We start from the raw sequence: 16,661 nt of genomic DNA, 5'->3' as shown, positions 1-16,661 counted from the left end.
CACTTAACAACAGCAGCTGGAAGTGCTGGAATTTCTGCTGCTAAAGTGATGTGGTCTTGTGACATTGCATTTTACAATTGCGTCAGGGTGATCTCAGAAGTGTGACTTCTTGTACACAACTATAGTCAATTTTATTAAATTTATATGCTGCTGTCTATCTCACTCTGCTGACAAAATTATAAAGATATTAAAAACACTCAATATAAAGACAAGAAACAAAAAATACAAGATCAGGATGGTGTTAATTTTCTGTTAATCCACCAACCTCCTCCAATGTTGAGCACCTCTGTCAAGATCCCAGGCTAACTGGCAGAGCCAGGTTTTAATGAGTAGGGGCAGGCTTAGAGATATTCCATAGAGTAGGGGTCATGGCAGAAAAGGCTCTCCTTCTAGACCCCATTAGCCAAAACTATTTGACAGCATCTGCAACATGCCCCTTCTGCCAGACTGAGTGGAGAGGGCCAGTACTATTGGGCCAAAACCATGTTGACTTCTGGATTGTCCTCATCCTTCTCATTGCCTCCTGATGGCTTCAAAAATACTCTTTTGGTAGGATTCCCATTCCGGAAGGAAAAGACTGACTTCAGACAAGTTGTTCCATTGATTCCCTCTGGGCTGGAGACACTTGATGGTAAACATGACTTAATTATTAGGAGAAAAATCACCCACTCATTATAGGAAGGGAAACTCCATTTTTGTTTAACTTTTCCTACAAAATCACCTTGGTATGTTGCCAAGGTGATTAGAACTGTAAGAGGAGGCTATGCCTCCCTTTGTGTGTGCATTGTGCTTTCATAAACTATTTTTGGAAATTTGCTTTATCTATTCATTTGCTGTGACTCACAAATAACACTCCTATCCCAGTAGGAGGGAAGATGGGATTCTCCATGACAGGAACCAGGTTGTCGATGCCTGTGTTCTGATATCCTGTAGAAGAAAGTAGAAAACATAAAGTTAAAAACATTGCTTTTCGTGCACAGAGACATAGAGCTCTTTCTTTAGGTATTTTGCTTTCATCCAACTTCCCACGATTTCATAATTCATGCTTTAATTTACTTGCCTTCATCTTATTTTGTGTTTTCTCTTTTGCATTTTCTGTGTGTGTTATTTTAATATAAACTATCTATCTAAAGCTGATTTAAGGGGAAACGAGCAACTGGAGGAAGATTGGAGATGGCAGCCTGATTATTGCAATGACCAAGATCTTGAAGCAGTAGCAAAGGTATTTTAGAAGAAAGTATTAGACAGCTAGTAATTAAAGTTATGCTGGAAGCTTGAGAGAATACCATCAAGTAGTTAAGCCAAGGACTAAATAAGATTGATTACAGATAGTCCACTAAATGAACAACAGTTCACTTAGTGACCGTTTGAAGTTACAACACCACTGAAGAAAGTGACTTATTACTGGTTTTCACACCTACAACCCTTGCAGCATCTCCATGGTCATGTGATTAAAATTCAGGTGCTTGGCAACTGCCTCATGACAGTTGCAGTGTCCTGGTGTCATGTGATCATCTTTTGTAACCTTCTGACAAGCAAAGTCAATGGGAAAGCCAGATTCACTTAACAACTATGTTAAAAACTTAACAACTGCAATGATTCACTTAATACAGATATGTTAAACTCACATCATGTGACATTGCACAACGTATCGGGACGGTTTTGCCATTGCCGGCAATGGGGTGGGCGCAGCTTCCGGATGACGCGTCTGGCCGTGGGTCGGCAGTTTGACGCCCGACTTAATACCTGTGGCAAGAAAAGTCAGAAAATGGAGCAAGACAGTTGTAAAGTGAGTTTTGCCCCATTTTACCTTTTTTGCCACTGCTATTAAGTGAATCACTTCAGTTAGGAACATGGTTGTTAAATGAATCTGGCTTCTCCATTGATTTCGCTTGCCAGAAGGTTGCAAAAGGTGATCACATGATCCTGGGACACTGCAACTATCATAAATATGAATCAGTTGCCAAGCATCCAAATTTTGATCACGTGACCATAGGGATGTTGCAAAAGTCATAAGTGTGAAAAATGATCAGTCGCATTTTCCAGTGCCATTGTAACTTCAAATGGTCACTAAATGAACTGTTGTAAATTGAGGACTACCTGTATACCTTTCTTATCTATTCCACCCTTGGCATTTGATCTTATCTGGAACATGCTCCAATGTATTCAGCAACACTTGGCAGATATCTTATGAGTTCAGAATCTCAACTCAGCTTAACATAGCTAGTATTTGGATGGGAGGCTGCCAGGACTATAGCAATAGATTGGGAAGTTGAGAAAAAAATTCCCAAAGTAGGCCCTGGCATATTATTTGTCCTGGTACCAAAGAAACTACTTGGATGTGCTGGTGAAGCCACCACGAAAGGATTGTTACCTGCATGAGCTTGTGAACCTATTCCAGGGACCGAGGCAGCCAGTTATTTTGGAAGTAATTAAGAATGACCCATATTTTATAGCAGGGGTGTCAAACTGCTGGCCCACAGGGCGGTTTCATCATACCAAAGCTACGCCCACCTCATTGCCGGCAATGCAAAAAGAATCGTGATATGTCACGACACGTCACGTGACATGGCAAGTTTGACACCCGTGCTTTATAGGCTCTTGAATAAAAGGTTTTATTTTTACTTAATTGTACCTGCACACTTGCTCTTGTAGAAAGTGACCCAGAAACATGAAAATCATCTTTGATACAGTATGGCATATAAATCACCTTCTAACAACTGGTTGTATTTTTGAGATCTCTAAGATTACAACACCACTAAAAGAGCCAAACTGGCTGGCTTAATTTAGCCTGTGATGCAGATAATTGATGGCTGTTCTCAGACTTGCATAAAAGCAGAAGATCCCAGCTCCAAATGGGAGGGTGCTGGGCACATCTGAGCTCTTGCAAGGATCTAGGAACTGCCTGCCTCCAAAATCGAGCACATTCCAGACTATTAAACTACCTTATTCTTCTCCCCCTTTATATCTGTAAGTAAAAATTACACTTTCCAGAATAAACCAAACTGAGCAACAGCCTGACTTTTCCACTGCTGTTTTTACATTGAAGTTGCATTTAAACTTCTAACAGGAAATTGCCACACGTTAAGCCCGGTTGATTGTAAACCAGCGAACCCCTCTTCCAAGGAATTCCCTTCTTGTTAAGCCCCTTCCCCCATCTTTGCCAAACGGCTGGATTGAGCCCCCACCCTCGATCACGGCAGCTGTGGTCCTGCGCATCCAGGGGGCACCAGGTTGGGGAATGTCGCTCTACCTCCCAATCTGGCAAAGCCTTTTAACTCTGTATTTGGAGTAAGACCGTTTTTTCTGAATTAAGCCATTCGGGCGCCGCCCTCGGTGACCTGGCTGTGATGTGGGGCGAAGAACCACTGTCGTCTATGAACCGCTCAATGATCTCAAGCTGAAGCGGCCGGCGAAGGTCCCCCCCCCTCCTCCCTCCCCCCTCCAACCCCGCCAGCCAAAGGCACCGCCTCGAAAAACTCTTCCGAGCTCCAGAAAGCCCCCGATTCCCCTCCGGGCGCGCGCGCACGCACGGAAACGCTCCGCCTCCCGCGGAAGCCCCGTCCAACCAGGAGCCTGCTGGGCGGGGCTCCCGGCTGTACACAGCCACCACGTGCAGCTGGGGTGGGGACTGGCAGCCGCCAAGCATCCGAGGAGGCAGAGTCAGCAGCGGCGACGTCGAGCACCTTGGCTCGAGGTTCTTCGAGCAAGGAGTGGGTGGGTGGCCGCCGGGAGGAACTCGGCAACCCCTTCCACTTGCTCCATCGCCCCTTCTTTCCTCCTCCGCGCTCTTTCTCGGGGATCTTAACAAAATAAAACGTCGCTCCCGCCGTTGCAAAGTTAGAGCTATACCGATAGAAGTTAGCCGTAGCAAGCGAGCAAGGTTGCCAGCAGTCAGCTGGCTGGAGGGTCCATCCTCTCGCTGTCTCCCCCGCTGCAGATGGAGGCGACCGAATACTTGGTCGCTGCTGCTGCTGCTGCGACTGCAGCACCAGCGATTTTCTTCTTTTCCTGGTGACGGAAGCAAACGGACTGAATCGGGGCTGGGAGTGGTGGGTGGAGTAATCGTTGAGATTCAGAGGAAATCAGCCGCGCTGGTTGGATCAAACAGCATCGCCGACCTTAGCAAAACACACACACACACACACACGGCTGCACAAGGTTGGTTGGCTGCCCTGGATCATCCTTGCAGAGATTCTGGTTTCTCTCGCTCACCTTCTTCCGAAAACCCGGCACTTGCTGCGGGATCCGAAGAAAACGGCTTCCATGGCGTCTATACGGCTGAAGTTGGCGTGCAGGCGTGTTTTGTAATCTGCGGCTGCCACCATCCAACGCGACGAAACGGACTGCAGGGCGTTGGGGAAAAACAAAGCAAGAAAACCGGGTAAGAGAAACGCTTGCACACGTTTCAGATGCTCTTCAGCGGGATCCTGTTTTTAGATAACCAAAGTTTTATTCCAGGTATGCCCCCCCTCCTTGGAAAAAAAAAATAGTTCCCGTGAAGTGTAGTAATGGTTTCTGGGCACGCGCAGAGGAGCTTCTCCCTCCCCACTGATCGTGAGGCGTCGTGCGTGGTGGAGTTCATCTCCAAGGCGAAGGTTCATTTATAGCACGTGCGGCGTGTCAGTCTTTGAGCCAGGCGGCCTTCTCCACGAAACAAGCATCCAGGGCAGCAGAGCCAAGGAGGTGGAGAGAAACGTCATTTTAGAGCCTGGCCTGGACGCGTGTGCTCGTTTTCCTGAGGATCTTTGAATTGCAATAGCTTACAACAGCCTTTATCAATTGGGCCATCATTGTTCCCAGAGGTCTAATTGGGGAAGAGACTGATCCTGAATAAGGGAGCTTGCCTGAGGCCTCAGTCTAGCTAAGCATTTATTGGGGAAAAGCAAGACTTCTTGACTGGTCATTTTATTCTGAGAGCAAAAATATTGTTGGATCTTGGTACTGGCCATTCAGAAAGTGCCTTTGTCCCCAAATGGTAACAATGAATTATGACAACTAGTCTTGCTATCACTTTTAATGCTGGAGGCTTCCGGCAACTAGAAAGAGGAAGAGTGGGGGAGCTTGCAGGCATGAAAGAAACGTATCCTAATTTTCCCTGTAGTTAATATGCGGGAACAGTCCTCAAGAAAGTTTTCCAGTTTATTCTCCACAGGGACTGGCCCAGGAGAAGGTCTCCACTTTGTCATCTTTAATGGCTTCTCAGTTCTAAGGCACATGGAAAAAATCAGCAATAGAAATCCAAGCTTATGTTTCATTTTGCTGTGGGATAACTGCATGGCTTATGGGGAGCTGGACAGTTTGAGTTCTGTGAACCTGACAACATAAGCCACTTCATAGGGCAATAAAACACTTGATAAATTAAAAGCTCTACCAAACTGATAAATGGCCATTGCTTTCAAATTCTCCTGGGTAAATCAAGTTAACTTTCTAAAACAGAGAGCACCCCATTTGAAAATAAATTCTGAATTCTGCTTCCTAAACCCCCCAAAAGTAGGAATAAACTCTGCTTAATTAGCCTATTCATATTCACAGCATAAAGGTAACAGAATAAGCACCTATATTGTATAACATTGGCTCCTGGAATGTAGCAAGCCATGGCCTACTTAACTATGATTTAATAAATTATGCTTAAATCAAAACCAAGCCAAACACAAAGCAATATCATGCATGAATTCAACCTGTTTCTATTCTGTATTGTTCCACTGGCTAAGGCAAAAATAGAGTTGAATCATAGAGTTCAGGAGAGCTGTCTAGTCATTAATCAGCCTACATACCTTCCTCTCTTATTCCCTTCATGTTCCCAGCTCTTAGGCTTACTTGTCTAAACATCATTTGCTTTACTAAAACCAAGATTTGTCATACATTAAATAGACTCAGCATGTGTTGGAGTCATTGACAATTTTCCTTTAGGTATAAATGGAGATTTCAGTCTATGTAGCTATAGCTTGTTCAGCTTAACCAGATCTGGCAATCTTTAGCAGAAAGCTTGAATTGCAACTGTTGACACCTAATGTCAGTGTTTATGTTATAAAAAAAACTTTCCTCCTGAAAGCATAGGAATAAAACAGGTTGCTGATTGGTTGGTTACCCAATATTGTGACTTAAGGATTATGAAATGTGTAATTAAATCTTCTTAAGTGCTACTGCTTGTCCATAGATTTGCAACTGGATATAGAGGATTGCCCATAAAATATACCAACAGTTAAACAGTTTTCATGGATACATCACGTGTATAAGCAAATGCCACGCTTTCCCTTTACAACTTTTAAGTTGGGAGGTTGGCCCATTTCCTGGGAGGTGTCAGTCCTTGGCGTTAATTTGCACACTTTCAACTCCTCAAAACTTTGTGCAAGGCTGTAATCTGTTACTTAGAACACAAATCATGATACAAGTGATCCTAATACTGGCTCACCAGCAGCCATCACAGTAAAACAAATCCTGGCCTCTCCTGTTCTGCCTCCCCAGGGGTACAACTTTTAGTGTGAGGAGGGGAGAGATGACAGAGGGAGTTATTTCAATGTTCTGCTTTGCTGGCGGGATTGCTCCTGAATATATTGTACTGAATATATTGAGTTTCCAGTGGATGTTCCTGAAAAAGTGGCATAGAGTTGTGCAAAGTTGTATTTTACCGGTATACTGGCTGTGGTCACAAACATGCTTCATCAGTGCAAGGAAAGTATGTGAAACCTTCTGATTAATTCTAAGCTTGCTCATTTTTAGCAAGTGTGCTGTGCAGATCCTGCCTCCTTCCCCTCCCCCCCGCCAATTTGTTCATGGATCAGTGAGTTATGGGAACTCCATTAATAGGTTAATCTTCTGGGACAGCAGTCAACAAGTCAGATTCTGGTCCATATAACTCAATTATATATCCTCTCATTTTAGATAGTTTTACTTGATATTCCAGAGGTTACACATGGGACCTTTTGAATGCAGCTCAGATGTTCTGTCACTGAGCCAGGGCACTCAGCAAACTCCTTTTCCTGGTTCCCTTGATATAGCCTCAGTCAGTGCCCCACCACCACCACTCCCTGTGGATCGAAGAAGTTTCTGACTGGCAGGTTGAGGCTGGCCACCTCTTCCCCTATGAATGAAACGGCCTTGGAGGGGCTGCTCTCTCTCTCTCTTCCTGCTTCCCTCCAGTTCTTGGCAATCGCAGCTGTCTTCCCTTTGGTTGCCAGGAAGTCTCTTGTCAGTATCTGGCCAGGATGGAGAGGGACAGCAAGGTGCCAGGAAGGGAACACGCACTTCCCGTATTTCCCTTACCCAGCTGCTTGCTCTCTTGCTCTCCCTCTTGCTCCCCACTCCCCCTCTGCCCCTTTGCTTTTCCGCTGCAGGTTTGTCCAGGGATGGCTTTCAAAGCCACCGTAGCAACATCCTGTTCTCTGGAGTCCTGAGGCATCCCTCACTGCTCCCTTGCTCTGTCTCACTGCCTGTGGTGGTCCCTTCTTCATTTTTCACTCCCCGCAGGCTTATGTGGATGCTTCCTTACTATAGAGCCACTTGGCTTCTGCTCCAGCACATCCTCTCCAGGGGAGTTGGATAGCTTTGGAAACACCAAAGGAAGAACTTCTTCAGGCTGGCCATAAATGTAGTGGCTCTGCTCAGCCTGCCAAGCTGAGGCGGTAACTCAAAAGAGCAACACCACAAAGGTTATTTCAGATAAACAAGATAAACACTCTGGATTTACGGAGATGAAGTTTCATCCGGTAGCCTCTATAGTGGCCGATCTTTGCTAAGCCACGCTAACCGGGGATACTGAGAGCAAAGCAGAGCAGCCTCTGAATACAGCTAATTGTTTGGGGCAATTCCTTCATCAGACTTTTTTCTTTTCCAGGCCTTCTCCAGGAAATCCCAGGCTTGTTTGATGCCCTCATCTTTGTTTGGAAAGGCTGCAGCTCCTTCTCTTTCCTGCCAATAGAACAAAAGATGACTTCTGCTCACAATGTCATGTTCTGGGATGCTCCTTCCTTGCTTTTCTAGCAAAAACTGGATGGGGGACAAGACCATCTATATTTGCAGCACAATGTAGACATTCCTCTGGAGCAAGAACTTGGGAACTTCTAGTGCATTGTCCTGCCTTCTGGCAGAACCATCCCCTGCTTGTTTGCCCCCCCCCCTCTCTCTCTCTCTCTCACACACACACACACACACACACACACTTTTCAAGCACTGGAAGAGGGACAACAAGTTAAGTGGCAAGCACAACTCCTCCTCTTGATGCATTGTTGTGACTGGAAAAATTCAGACACTACCCAGAAATTCTGCCGAGGTTGATCCAAGGCTTTGGATCAAGACAATTCTGGCCACCTAAACCGTGGCTTACAGCCTTATGGAAGACCTGGGCAAGTCCACGCTGTGGCTGCAGGCCGAGCTGGCCTCTCCTTCTCCGTGCTTGCATATCCTTGATTGCCGCAGCCGAGACCTATACGACTCATCCCATGTGGAGCGGGCCCTGAGCGTAGCCCTCCCAGGACTACTTCTGCGCCGCCTTCGGAAGGGGAGCCTGGCAGTCCGGTCCTTGCTGCCTGAGCCCCCTCAGGGGCTCTGTGAGAACATGGTTTTGCTGTATGATGAGGGGACAATCCAGCTCCCTCAGCCGGACAACCAGGAGGAAGAAGAATCAGTGCTGCTCACACTCTTGCAGAAGCTCCGAGATGAGGGCTGCCTGGCCTACTACTTGCAGGGTAGGTGTGCAGAGTAAAGCTGTCTATGTGGGAGAAAGAAATAACTGGCCAATTCTAGCTTCTAGATTATTGACTGGTGCAGCAGAGTAAAGATGGAGCTGGGCCAAAATTGTGGTTGCTGGAATGCTCCCTTCTGAGGTTTAAAAATCCACTGATAAATTGGGGGATGAGGAAACAACTGGTTTTCCTCTGTCCTGCTTATTTGTTATCCTGCTTATTTGTTATCCTTCCCTGCCCTACTAGTGTGTACTTCCTCATCTTTCCAACTGTTCAAATGGGTGAGATTCCAGGTGTGCCACAAAGGAAACGGGTGAAAAATCCATTAGTCTGAATTAATGCAAACTTAATTTATTTTACTTATTTATATAAAGCATTTATATAGCCACCCATCTTATAACCAACTCTGGGCGGCTCCCGATCAAGAGTTAAAAGCACAAAAACCATATTATAAAATCCAAACACATTAAAAACAACAAAAACCTGGCACCAAATAAGACTTGTGATATGTGCAGTCACTTCATCTAATCCCAGCACCTGGAGGTAAAACCAGGACTTCCATGTTTTACCATGTGGCAAGATGGATGACTTACATTTTACAACTAAATAAAATAAATATGGGGATAGAGCTTATTAAACTTCACGGGACAAAGTAGTCGATAGGGCAAGGATGACCGCAAAAATGGCACGCTTCCTAACTCCAATCAAATGGCATTATTTAGGGGAAGGGACTAGGAACATGCCCACCCTAGCTGACCTGAATTACATCTCCCTTATTGGCAAAGTCAGAACGATCTATTCTAGCAGCCCATGTCATGATGGCCAGCCAGATACATCTGGGAATTCATGACTAAGATCAAGAGCACAGTGTCATTCTCACATTTCTGCTCAGCTACGTTGCTGGAAGTGATACGTAGCCATCAGGATTAGTAGCCACCGACAGAGTTAGTATCAGTTTTTCTTCAATTGCCTTTCAAACGTAGTAGGGTTGATGGCTTTCTTGCAGTTAGGAATTTCAGGTAATAATTAAATTCTGAATGAAGGTCTCATTGTTATTCCTTCCCTAATGTCTCACTGTTCATCAAAGGTGAAAATAACTTTTCTGTACCCACTTCTTACAAGGAATTATTGTTCAGAGCTCAATTACATTCCCCATTATTTTCTTTTTTTTTAAGCTAGGAAATGCTAACCACTGTAACTTATCAAACTCAACAATATCTTTTTCAAAATACAGTAACCAGATCCATGCACTAGGTTCCAAGCATACTCACATAATTTGTTTATAAAGACAATATAGGCAGCTTTTGATTTGCAACCATTCATATAATGAAAGAAGTGGTTTATGACCATTTTTCACATGACCTTTTCACCACCTATGGTCACATGATCAAAGTTTGAGTGCTTGGCAACTGGCATGTATTTATGACAGATGCATTGTCCCAGGGTCATGTGATCACCATTTCTAACTTTCCCAGCCGGATTCCAACAAGCAAAATCATTGGGAGAAGCCAGATTCGCTTAACAACCATATGATTCACTTAACAACTGCAGTAGTTTGCTTAACAACTGTGACAAAAAAGTCATAAAATGAGTCACAACTCACTTAACAACTGCCTTGCTTAGCAACAAAAAAACTGGGCTCAATTGTGCTCATAATTCGAGAAGTACCGTAACCATATTGGCATTTTAGTTTGGCCACTTTTATAAAGACCTGTATTTTGAAATTTGTATTTTTCACAATAGTTTGATCTATATATTATTGATGGGTCATTAAAAAATTTTTAACAACTTCCCCAAAATCCCTTTCCTAGCCAGCTGCTACTAGATTAGACACCATCTAATCTATGGATGTACAGGTAGTCCCCAACTTATGACTATAGCTGAGCCCAGAATTACAGTTGTTAAGTTATACTGGTCATTAAGTAAATCATCACGTGACTGTGCCCAATTGTGCAATCTTTTTTGCAGTGGTCATTAAGCAAAACTATTGTCTGCAATGGGTGTTTTTTGTAGGCAATTGGAAATAAACACCAGTTTCCGGCAAAAACTGTTGTAAATCATGGTCATGTGACCGCAGGACAATGCAAATGGCATAAATGTGGGCAGTTTCGAAGTGACCAAAATGTGATCACATGACCCCAAGGGGGAGCCCAGCCACTGGAACTTCAAAGGTCATGAGACATACCCCCTTTTGAGTGTGTGTGTGGGGGGGTCTATCATAACTTCAAACAGACATAAGTCGAGGACAACCTCTATATCAGTGATTCTCAACCTTGACAATTTTAAGGCATGTGGACTTCAACTCCCAGAATTCCACAGCCAGCATTGCTGGCTGTGGAATTCTGGGAGTTGAAGTCCACATGCCTTAAAATTGTCAAGGTTGAGAAACACTGCTCTATATGTACATCATTTTCATGTCACACTTGACATGTCTTCACAGTTTGGCCACATCACTGCCCACTGCTTGGAGCAGGAGATCACTAATAAAAACAGACAAAAGATATTTCTCCCATCGGATTCCTTGTGCTTATATCTCTTCACATTGTAAGAACTAGTCATACTTCTACCCTAGGACTTCTAACTTGGCTCTGTCAAAAAGGTTTGACCATTCAATTAAACAATGGCTACATTGGTTGGACAGCACTGGTCCAGAATTGCAGTGGAGAAGGATCTAGTCATGGACTTAAATCATAGGTCTGAGATCTGCCTGAGTAGAGGCAATGAATGTCTAGAGAGTGAGGCAAGAATCTTCTCTGGCCCACTTCCTGGCCGTTTTTTAACTGAGGATATTTGAATGCTATGGGTGATGCTTCCTACATTGGATCCTCTGTGGCTCTCCACATGTCCAGTAGAAGGGAGGAAGCCAAAATGAAAGAAAAGTGCTGGGAGTGGACTGGTTCCTTTTTATCCAGTTTTGCAACTCGGATGACCTCCTCAAGTATAGAAATACTGTATGGTAAATTAAGCCACCCATTGAATATAAAAACTCTCTCAAATCCATGTCACGTCACGTTTGCCTAAGTTTCTTGGGGGACGAAATAATGGAAATTGTTTTCTATTGCCATATTCTAGAATGTTTCTTGATTCTGTGGCCTTCTTAGCTTTTTTCAAGATCAGTCACAATCAGTGAGGGATTGATGTAGGATCAGTCGCTTAGCAACCGTAAGAGACTCCCAACCCAATTTTGAAGTTCCAAATGTTGCCCACCACCATGGTCACATGACCTCATTTTGAGCACTTGGCTACCGGCCTGTATTTATAGCCATTTGAAGTGCCCCAGAGTTACATGATTGCAACTTACAACATTTTTGCTGGAAATCAGCATTTATTTATGTTTTCTGGCAAAAACTGGCCCATAACAAAAAAATAAGTTTGGTTAACGTCTGCAGTGTTCACTTTGCGACCACATTTGCTTAATGACTGCTGCAACAAAGGTTGTAAAAACGGATCTGGTCACTTTGTGACCATTTTACAACCATCACAACTTATGATCATAATTGCCAGGCTTAATTATGGTTGTATGTCAGGGACTACTGTAATGGATGGCCCTTTTTTTGTTAAAAGATATAGATGGTTCATGGGGCTTAGCAGGAGAGAGCCCATCACATGGGACCCTGAATAGCAATTTCACTTACTGATTATTATTTATTGTTGTTTTATCTTGGATTGCTTTTTTCTTATAAGCTGCCGCAAGTTGCATTGTTCAGGTTGGACAACAATATAAATTCTTTAAATAATCTTTCATTGTGTCCTGGTGGGCTTCTTCTGCAGAGGTGCCAATATTTTGAAATTATTTTCCTCTGCCCCCCCCCCCCACATTACGCCAAATTCATGAGGTTTCTGTGAACAACCTATTTGGCCATCTGGCTGTTTTCTGTGTAAATGTTGGATTAATGTTTTTATTCCTGCTTTTGTTTTTCTTCTCCCATCCCCCTTCCTTATTGCTGTATATATTTTGATAACCTTTTTAATTCAACTTCTTTGAGATGCTTTTTGCATAGAGTTACAAAACAATGTAAGAATCTATGAAAGCAAAAAGCTACAAGCACAGAATATATTCCAGCATAAAAATATGAAAATATAGCAAGAGATAGTCCTTGACTTACAACCATTCATTTAGTGACAATTCAAAGTTACAAAGGTACTGAAACAGGTGACTTAAGTTATGACCATTTTTTACACTTATAAACGCTGCAGTAGCCCCATGGTCACATGATCAAAATTTGGCTGCATAGCAACTGTCTTGTATTTATGACGGTTGCAGTGTCCTGGGGTCATGTGATCACCTTTTGCAACCTTCTGACAAGCAAAGTCAATGAGAAAGTCAGATTCACTTAACAACCATGTTACTAACTTAACTGCAATGATTCACTTAACAACTCTGGCAAGAAAGGTCGTAAAATAGGGCAAAACTCATTTAACGACTGTTCTTGTTTAGCAACAGACATTTTGGGCTGAATTGTTGTGGTGAAGTTGAATGATACGTACAGCTTTACTGCCTTTGGGTGTGGATGGATCTTCCATGTGACTTGTGAGATGGGTAGAAAAAAAAAAGGTTTGCCATATTTAGGGAGCTTCTGATGCCACCTTATAACATGCTGCCTATAACACTGATACTTTTCTTTCTTGGGTCTGTCATTCCTCCAGGAGGCTTCAATAAATTCCAGGCTGAATGGCCCCATCTCTGTGAAACCAACCTGGATACAGCCAGTGCCAGCAGCTCTCCTGTTCCCCCTACGGCTCCCATCGTGGGGCTGGGAGGTCTTAGCCTAAGCTCAGATGGCTCCGATGCTGAGTCAGAGCCCCTCAGCAGCGGCATGGAGTCTGAAGGCACGAGTCCCCCCTCCTTTCCTGTGCAGATCCTACCCAATCTCTATCTGGGATGTGCCCGAGACTCTGCCAACATGGACACTCTGGCCAAACTGGGAATCCACTACATCCTCAACGTGACTCCGAACCTCCCAAACCTCTTTGAGAAGAATGGCGACTTCCAATACAAACAAATTCCCATCTCGGATCACTGGAGCCAGAACCTTTCTCAGTTCTTCCCTGAAGCTATTGATTTCATTGGTGAGTGTCAGCAGTCTGAAGGGTAATAGTATCATGAAGACGATGTTTGATATGATGGATTATGTGCTTATATCCTAGCAGCCCCATAGATTTCCTCCATGACGATCTATCCCTAACCTGGTCTTTTAGGCCCCCCAATGTTGCATTCATCGCCACAGTAAAACACAAGTAGTACATTATTTTATTTGGGTACAGTGGTATTTATACAGTGTTGACTGGAGATTCTTAACACTCTGATGCTTAGATAATGTAAACCTTTAAAGTTGAAGGGGGGGAAAAGAACATTTTTAAAATTTATTCATTCATTCATTCATCTCACTTGCATGTGATCCTGAATGGTGTATACAATTAAAATAGAAAGTAACAATCCAACTATTAAATGGATAATTCAACTATTTAGACCAATTTAAAAACTATGCCAATATTAACTGTTTTCTAAAATATTAATGTTGATAAGAGTAAAGTTGCTTAAGATGTAGCACTAATAAACATTCCAAAATGCATTAAATTATTTATTACATAATAAAGGTTTCTATCTTAAGCCTAACACTTAATACTAAAGTCTCTATTATATCCTTGTAGTTGTTTATGCATATTAAAGAAACAACTTTTTTTTAAAAAAAAGCTCTTTGATTTCTAACTTCCCCCTTCTTGTGCCCCTATCAAGTTTTTAGTGTTTGTAAGCATTTAGGCCCCCTTAGAAACCAACAATTCCTCCTGTCAAACACATTATGAACACATTATGTCCTGTTCACACATATATTACTCCAGAGCTAAAAAGGTCAACTGCTGAAAATCAATTATATCATAAAGGGGTTTTGGGGGGGGGGGGGGTCTTATAAGCCCAAACGGAAGTGGTGATCTAATTTCCTAAGGCTTCTGGTCACCCTCGAACTAAATGTGTTCCTGGAAATGGAAGCCTAGCTGTGCTTGTCTCTGCAGAGGTCAGCCCTAAAGGGGAAACCCTTTATAAATAAATAACATTGTTCAGATTTCAATGATTTCTGCAAGATAATCAGTTTAAGGCTTTCTGTGGTCTCGATAATGGAGATCTCCAATAAATAACGTAGGGATTGCTGTAGTGAAATCATTTCAGTTAGTAAAGAAGCTGAGATTTTTTCCAACACAGGCACCTTTATAATGAATTGCCAAAGTTTGTACAAAGACCAAAACGAAGGAGATCAGGTTACTTTGGCTTCCAAAGTATGTTACTGGCTTGTCACACTCAGAAGGCTACTCACGCTGCCAACTGAAGTTGCAGCATTAATACAGGTAGTTCTCAACATATAACCGTAATGGAACCTTGCCCATTATGGTTGTATTTTGTAACAGTTTTAAAATGTGACCAACCCGAATTTAAGATCTTTTTTTGCAGCAGTCATTAAGCAAAAGCAAATGCTGGTTTTCGGTAAAACCATAATTAATCGTGGTCACATGATCACAGCATGCTGCAAAGGGGCATAAATGCAACCGTGTTGAGAAGCATCTGAAGTTCGGTCACGTGACCATGGAAGGGGGCTCTACTGCCTGAACTTGGGATCCAGATCGTAAGTCCCCTATTTTGGGTTGGTCATAAGCCAAGGACCACCTCTAATGGCATTCTTCACTCTGATTGGTTCATCTAGCCACCAGTCATAAGAAACACGCATTTCTTCCCACCCATTTCTTTCTTTCTGCCACTGGCTTGCAATCTTCTTTAGCATCAATGTTAAAAGAATCAAAGGGGTTTTTTTTCCCCTTGCTATCAGCTGTTTCATCTTTCTCATACATTTGGATCTTGTGTCATCTTGATAATGTGTTGGTATGGCCTGCATGCTATGTAGAATATGACATCTCAGTATTAATGTTTAGCAATTAATATGAATAAGCACAATGAATTATTGTTAAAGGCTTTTGCTCAGCTAGAAAGGTATTTCTGGATGGTTAACAAAATGTAATATGCACCTACCAAATCCATTTGTGACTACTGGACAGTATCACAGCAAGGTGTTCTACCACTCTCATTTCAAACCGGTTTTTGCAATATGGATGTGGCTAGGTTGATTATGAACTTGAGGTCCCCTTTTTGCTTCAACTGTGAAAATTTTTACTTCGTCTGCCTTGGTGATTTCTTATACCCCAGGCACAAAGGTGGGAAAATGCAAAGTCATACAGAAAGCTGTTTCTCTTGGCTCAGAAACATGTCACAGAAATAAAGATGTGCCATTTCATTTTTCCAGCTCAGTGTTAACAAATTTCACTTGCCTTAGATATGGCAGCCCCTTGTGTATGATTGCATCCCCTTGACACTCTATCCCTTTATCTCTTTGTCAGATGAGGCCCTCTCTAGGAATTGCGGCATTCTGGTGCACTGCTTGGCAGGGATCAGTCGCTCAGTCACCGTCACTGTAGCCTACCTCATGCAGAAGCTCAACCTGTCTCTCAACGACGCCTATGACCTGGTGAAGCGAAAGAAGTCCAACATCTCACCTAACTTCAATTTCATGGGGCAGCTGCTGGATTTTGAGAAGTCCCTGGGGCTTAACCAGGGCAGTCGGCGGCCAGCCTCAGACCAGACCTGCTTCTTCACCTCACCAACCCATGACAGTGTCTTTGAGCTGGATCCTACGTAGGAACCAGAAGGGTGCTACGTTTGTGTCATGGCCACCAACACCTCCTGTTCATGGTTCTATCTGCCTGCCCTGGTGGCAGAGGCTGCTGGGACCAATGGAATACCTCACACTAGAGAGGGAGGTGCCTCTTTCAGGAACAACTGCTACTTCCAGCAAAGGTTCTCATTGCCTTTTGGGTTTTCTGAAATATCAACAGCAATGGTGTCCTTACTGATCTCACAGCGAGACTGACAGGGCCACACCAATAACCAAAGACTCTTTCTCCTCCTCCCTTTCTCACAAGAGCCCTGTACAG

The 16,661-nt window shown here is 43.4% G+C and overlaps 1 protein-coding gene across 1 annotated transcript; it reads left to right on the top strand.

The window, feature by feature from the left end:
• Positions 1–8,300: 8,300 nt before the first annotated feature.
• DUSP9 (dual specificity phosphatase 9) lies at positions 8,301–16,438 on the top strand. Its single transcript, XM_015815127.1, has 3 exons — positions 8,301–8,687; positions 13,332–13,754; positions 16,068–16,438. Exons 1-3 carry the CDS (start codon positions 8,333–8,335, stop codon positions 16,364–16,366), a joined length of 1,077 nt encoding a protein of 358 aa, XP_015670613.1. The 5' UTR covers positions 8,301–8,332; the 3' UTR covers positions 16,367–16,438.
• Positions 16,439–16,661: the final 223 nt, after the last annotated feature.

The sequence above is a fragment of the Protobothrops mucrosquamatus genome, unplaced genomic scaffold (assembly GCF_001527695.2).
Source record: "Protobothrops mucrosquamatus isolate PMUCROS unplaced genomic scaffold, P.Mucros_1.0 scaffold315, whole genome shotgun sequence".
Taxonomy (NCBI): Eukaryota; Metazoa; Chordata; class Lepidosauria; order Squamata; family Viperidae; genus Protobothrops; species Protobothrops mucrosquamatus.
This window is presented reverse-complemented; position numbering and strand designations above follow the sequence as displayed.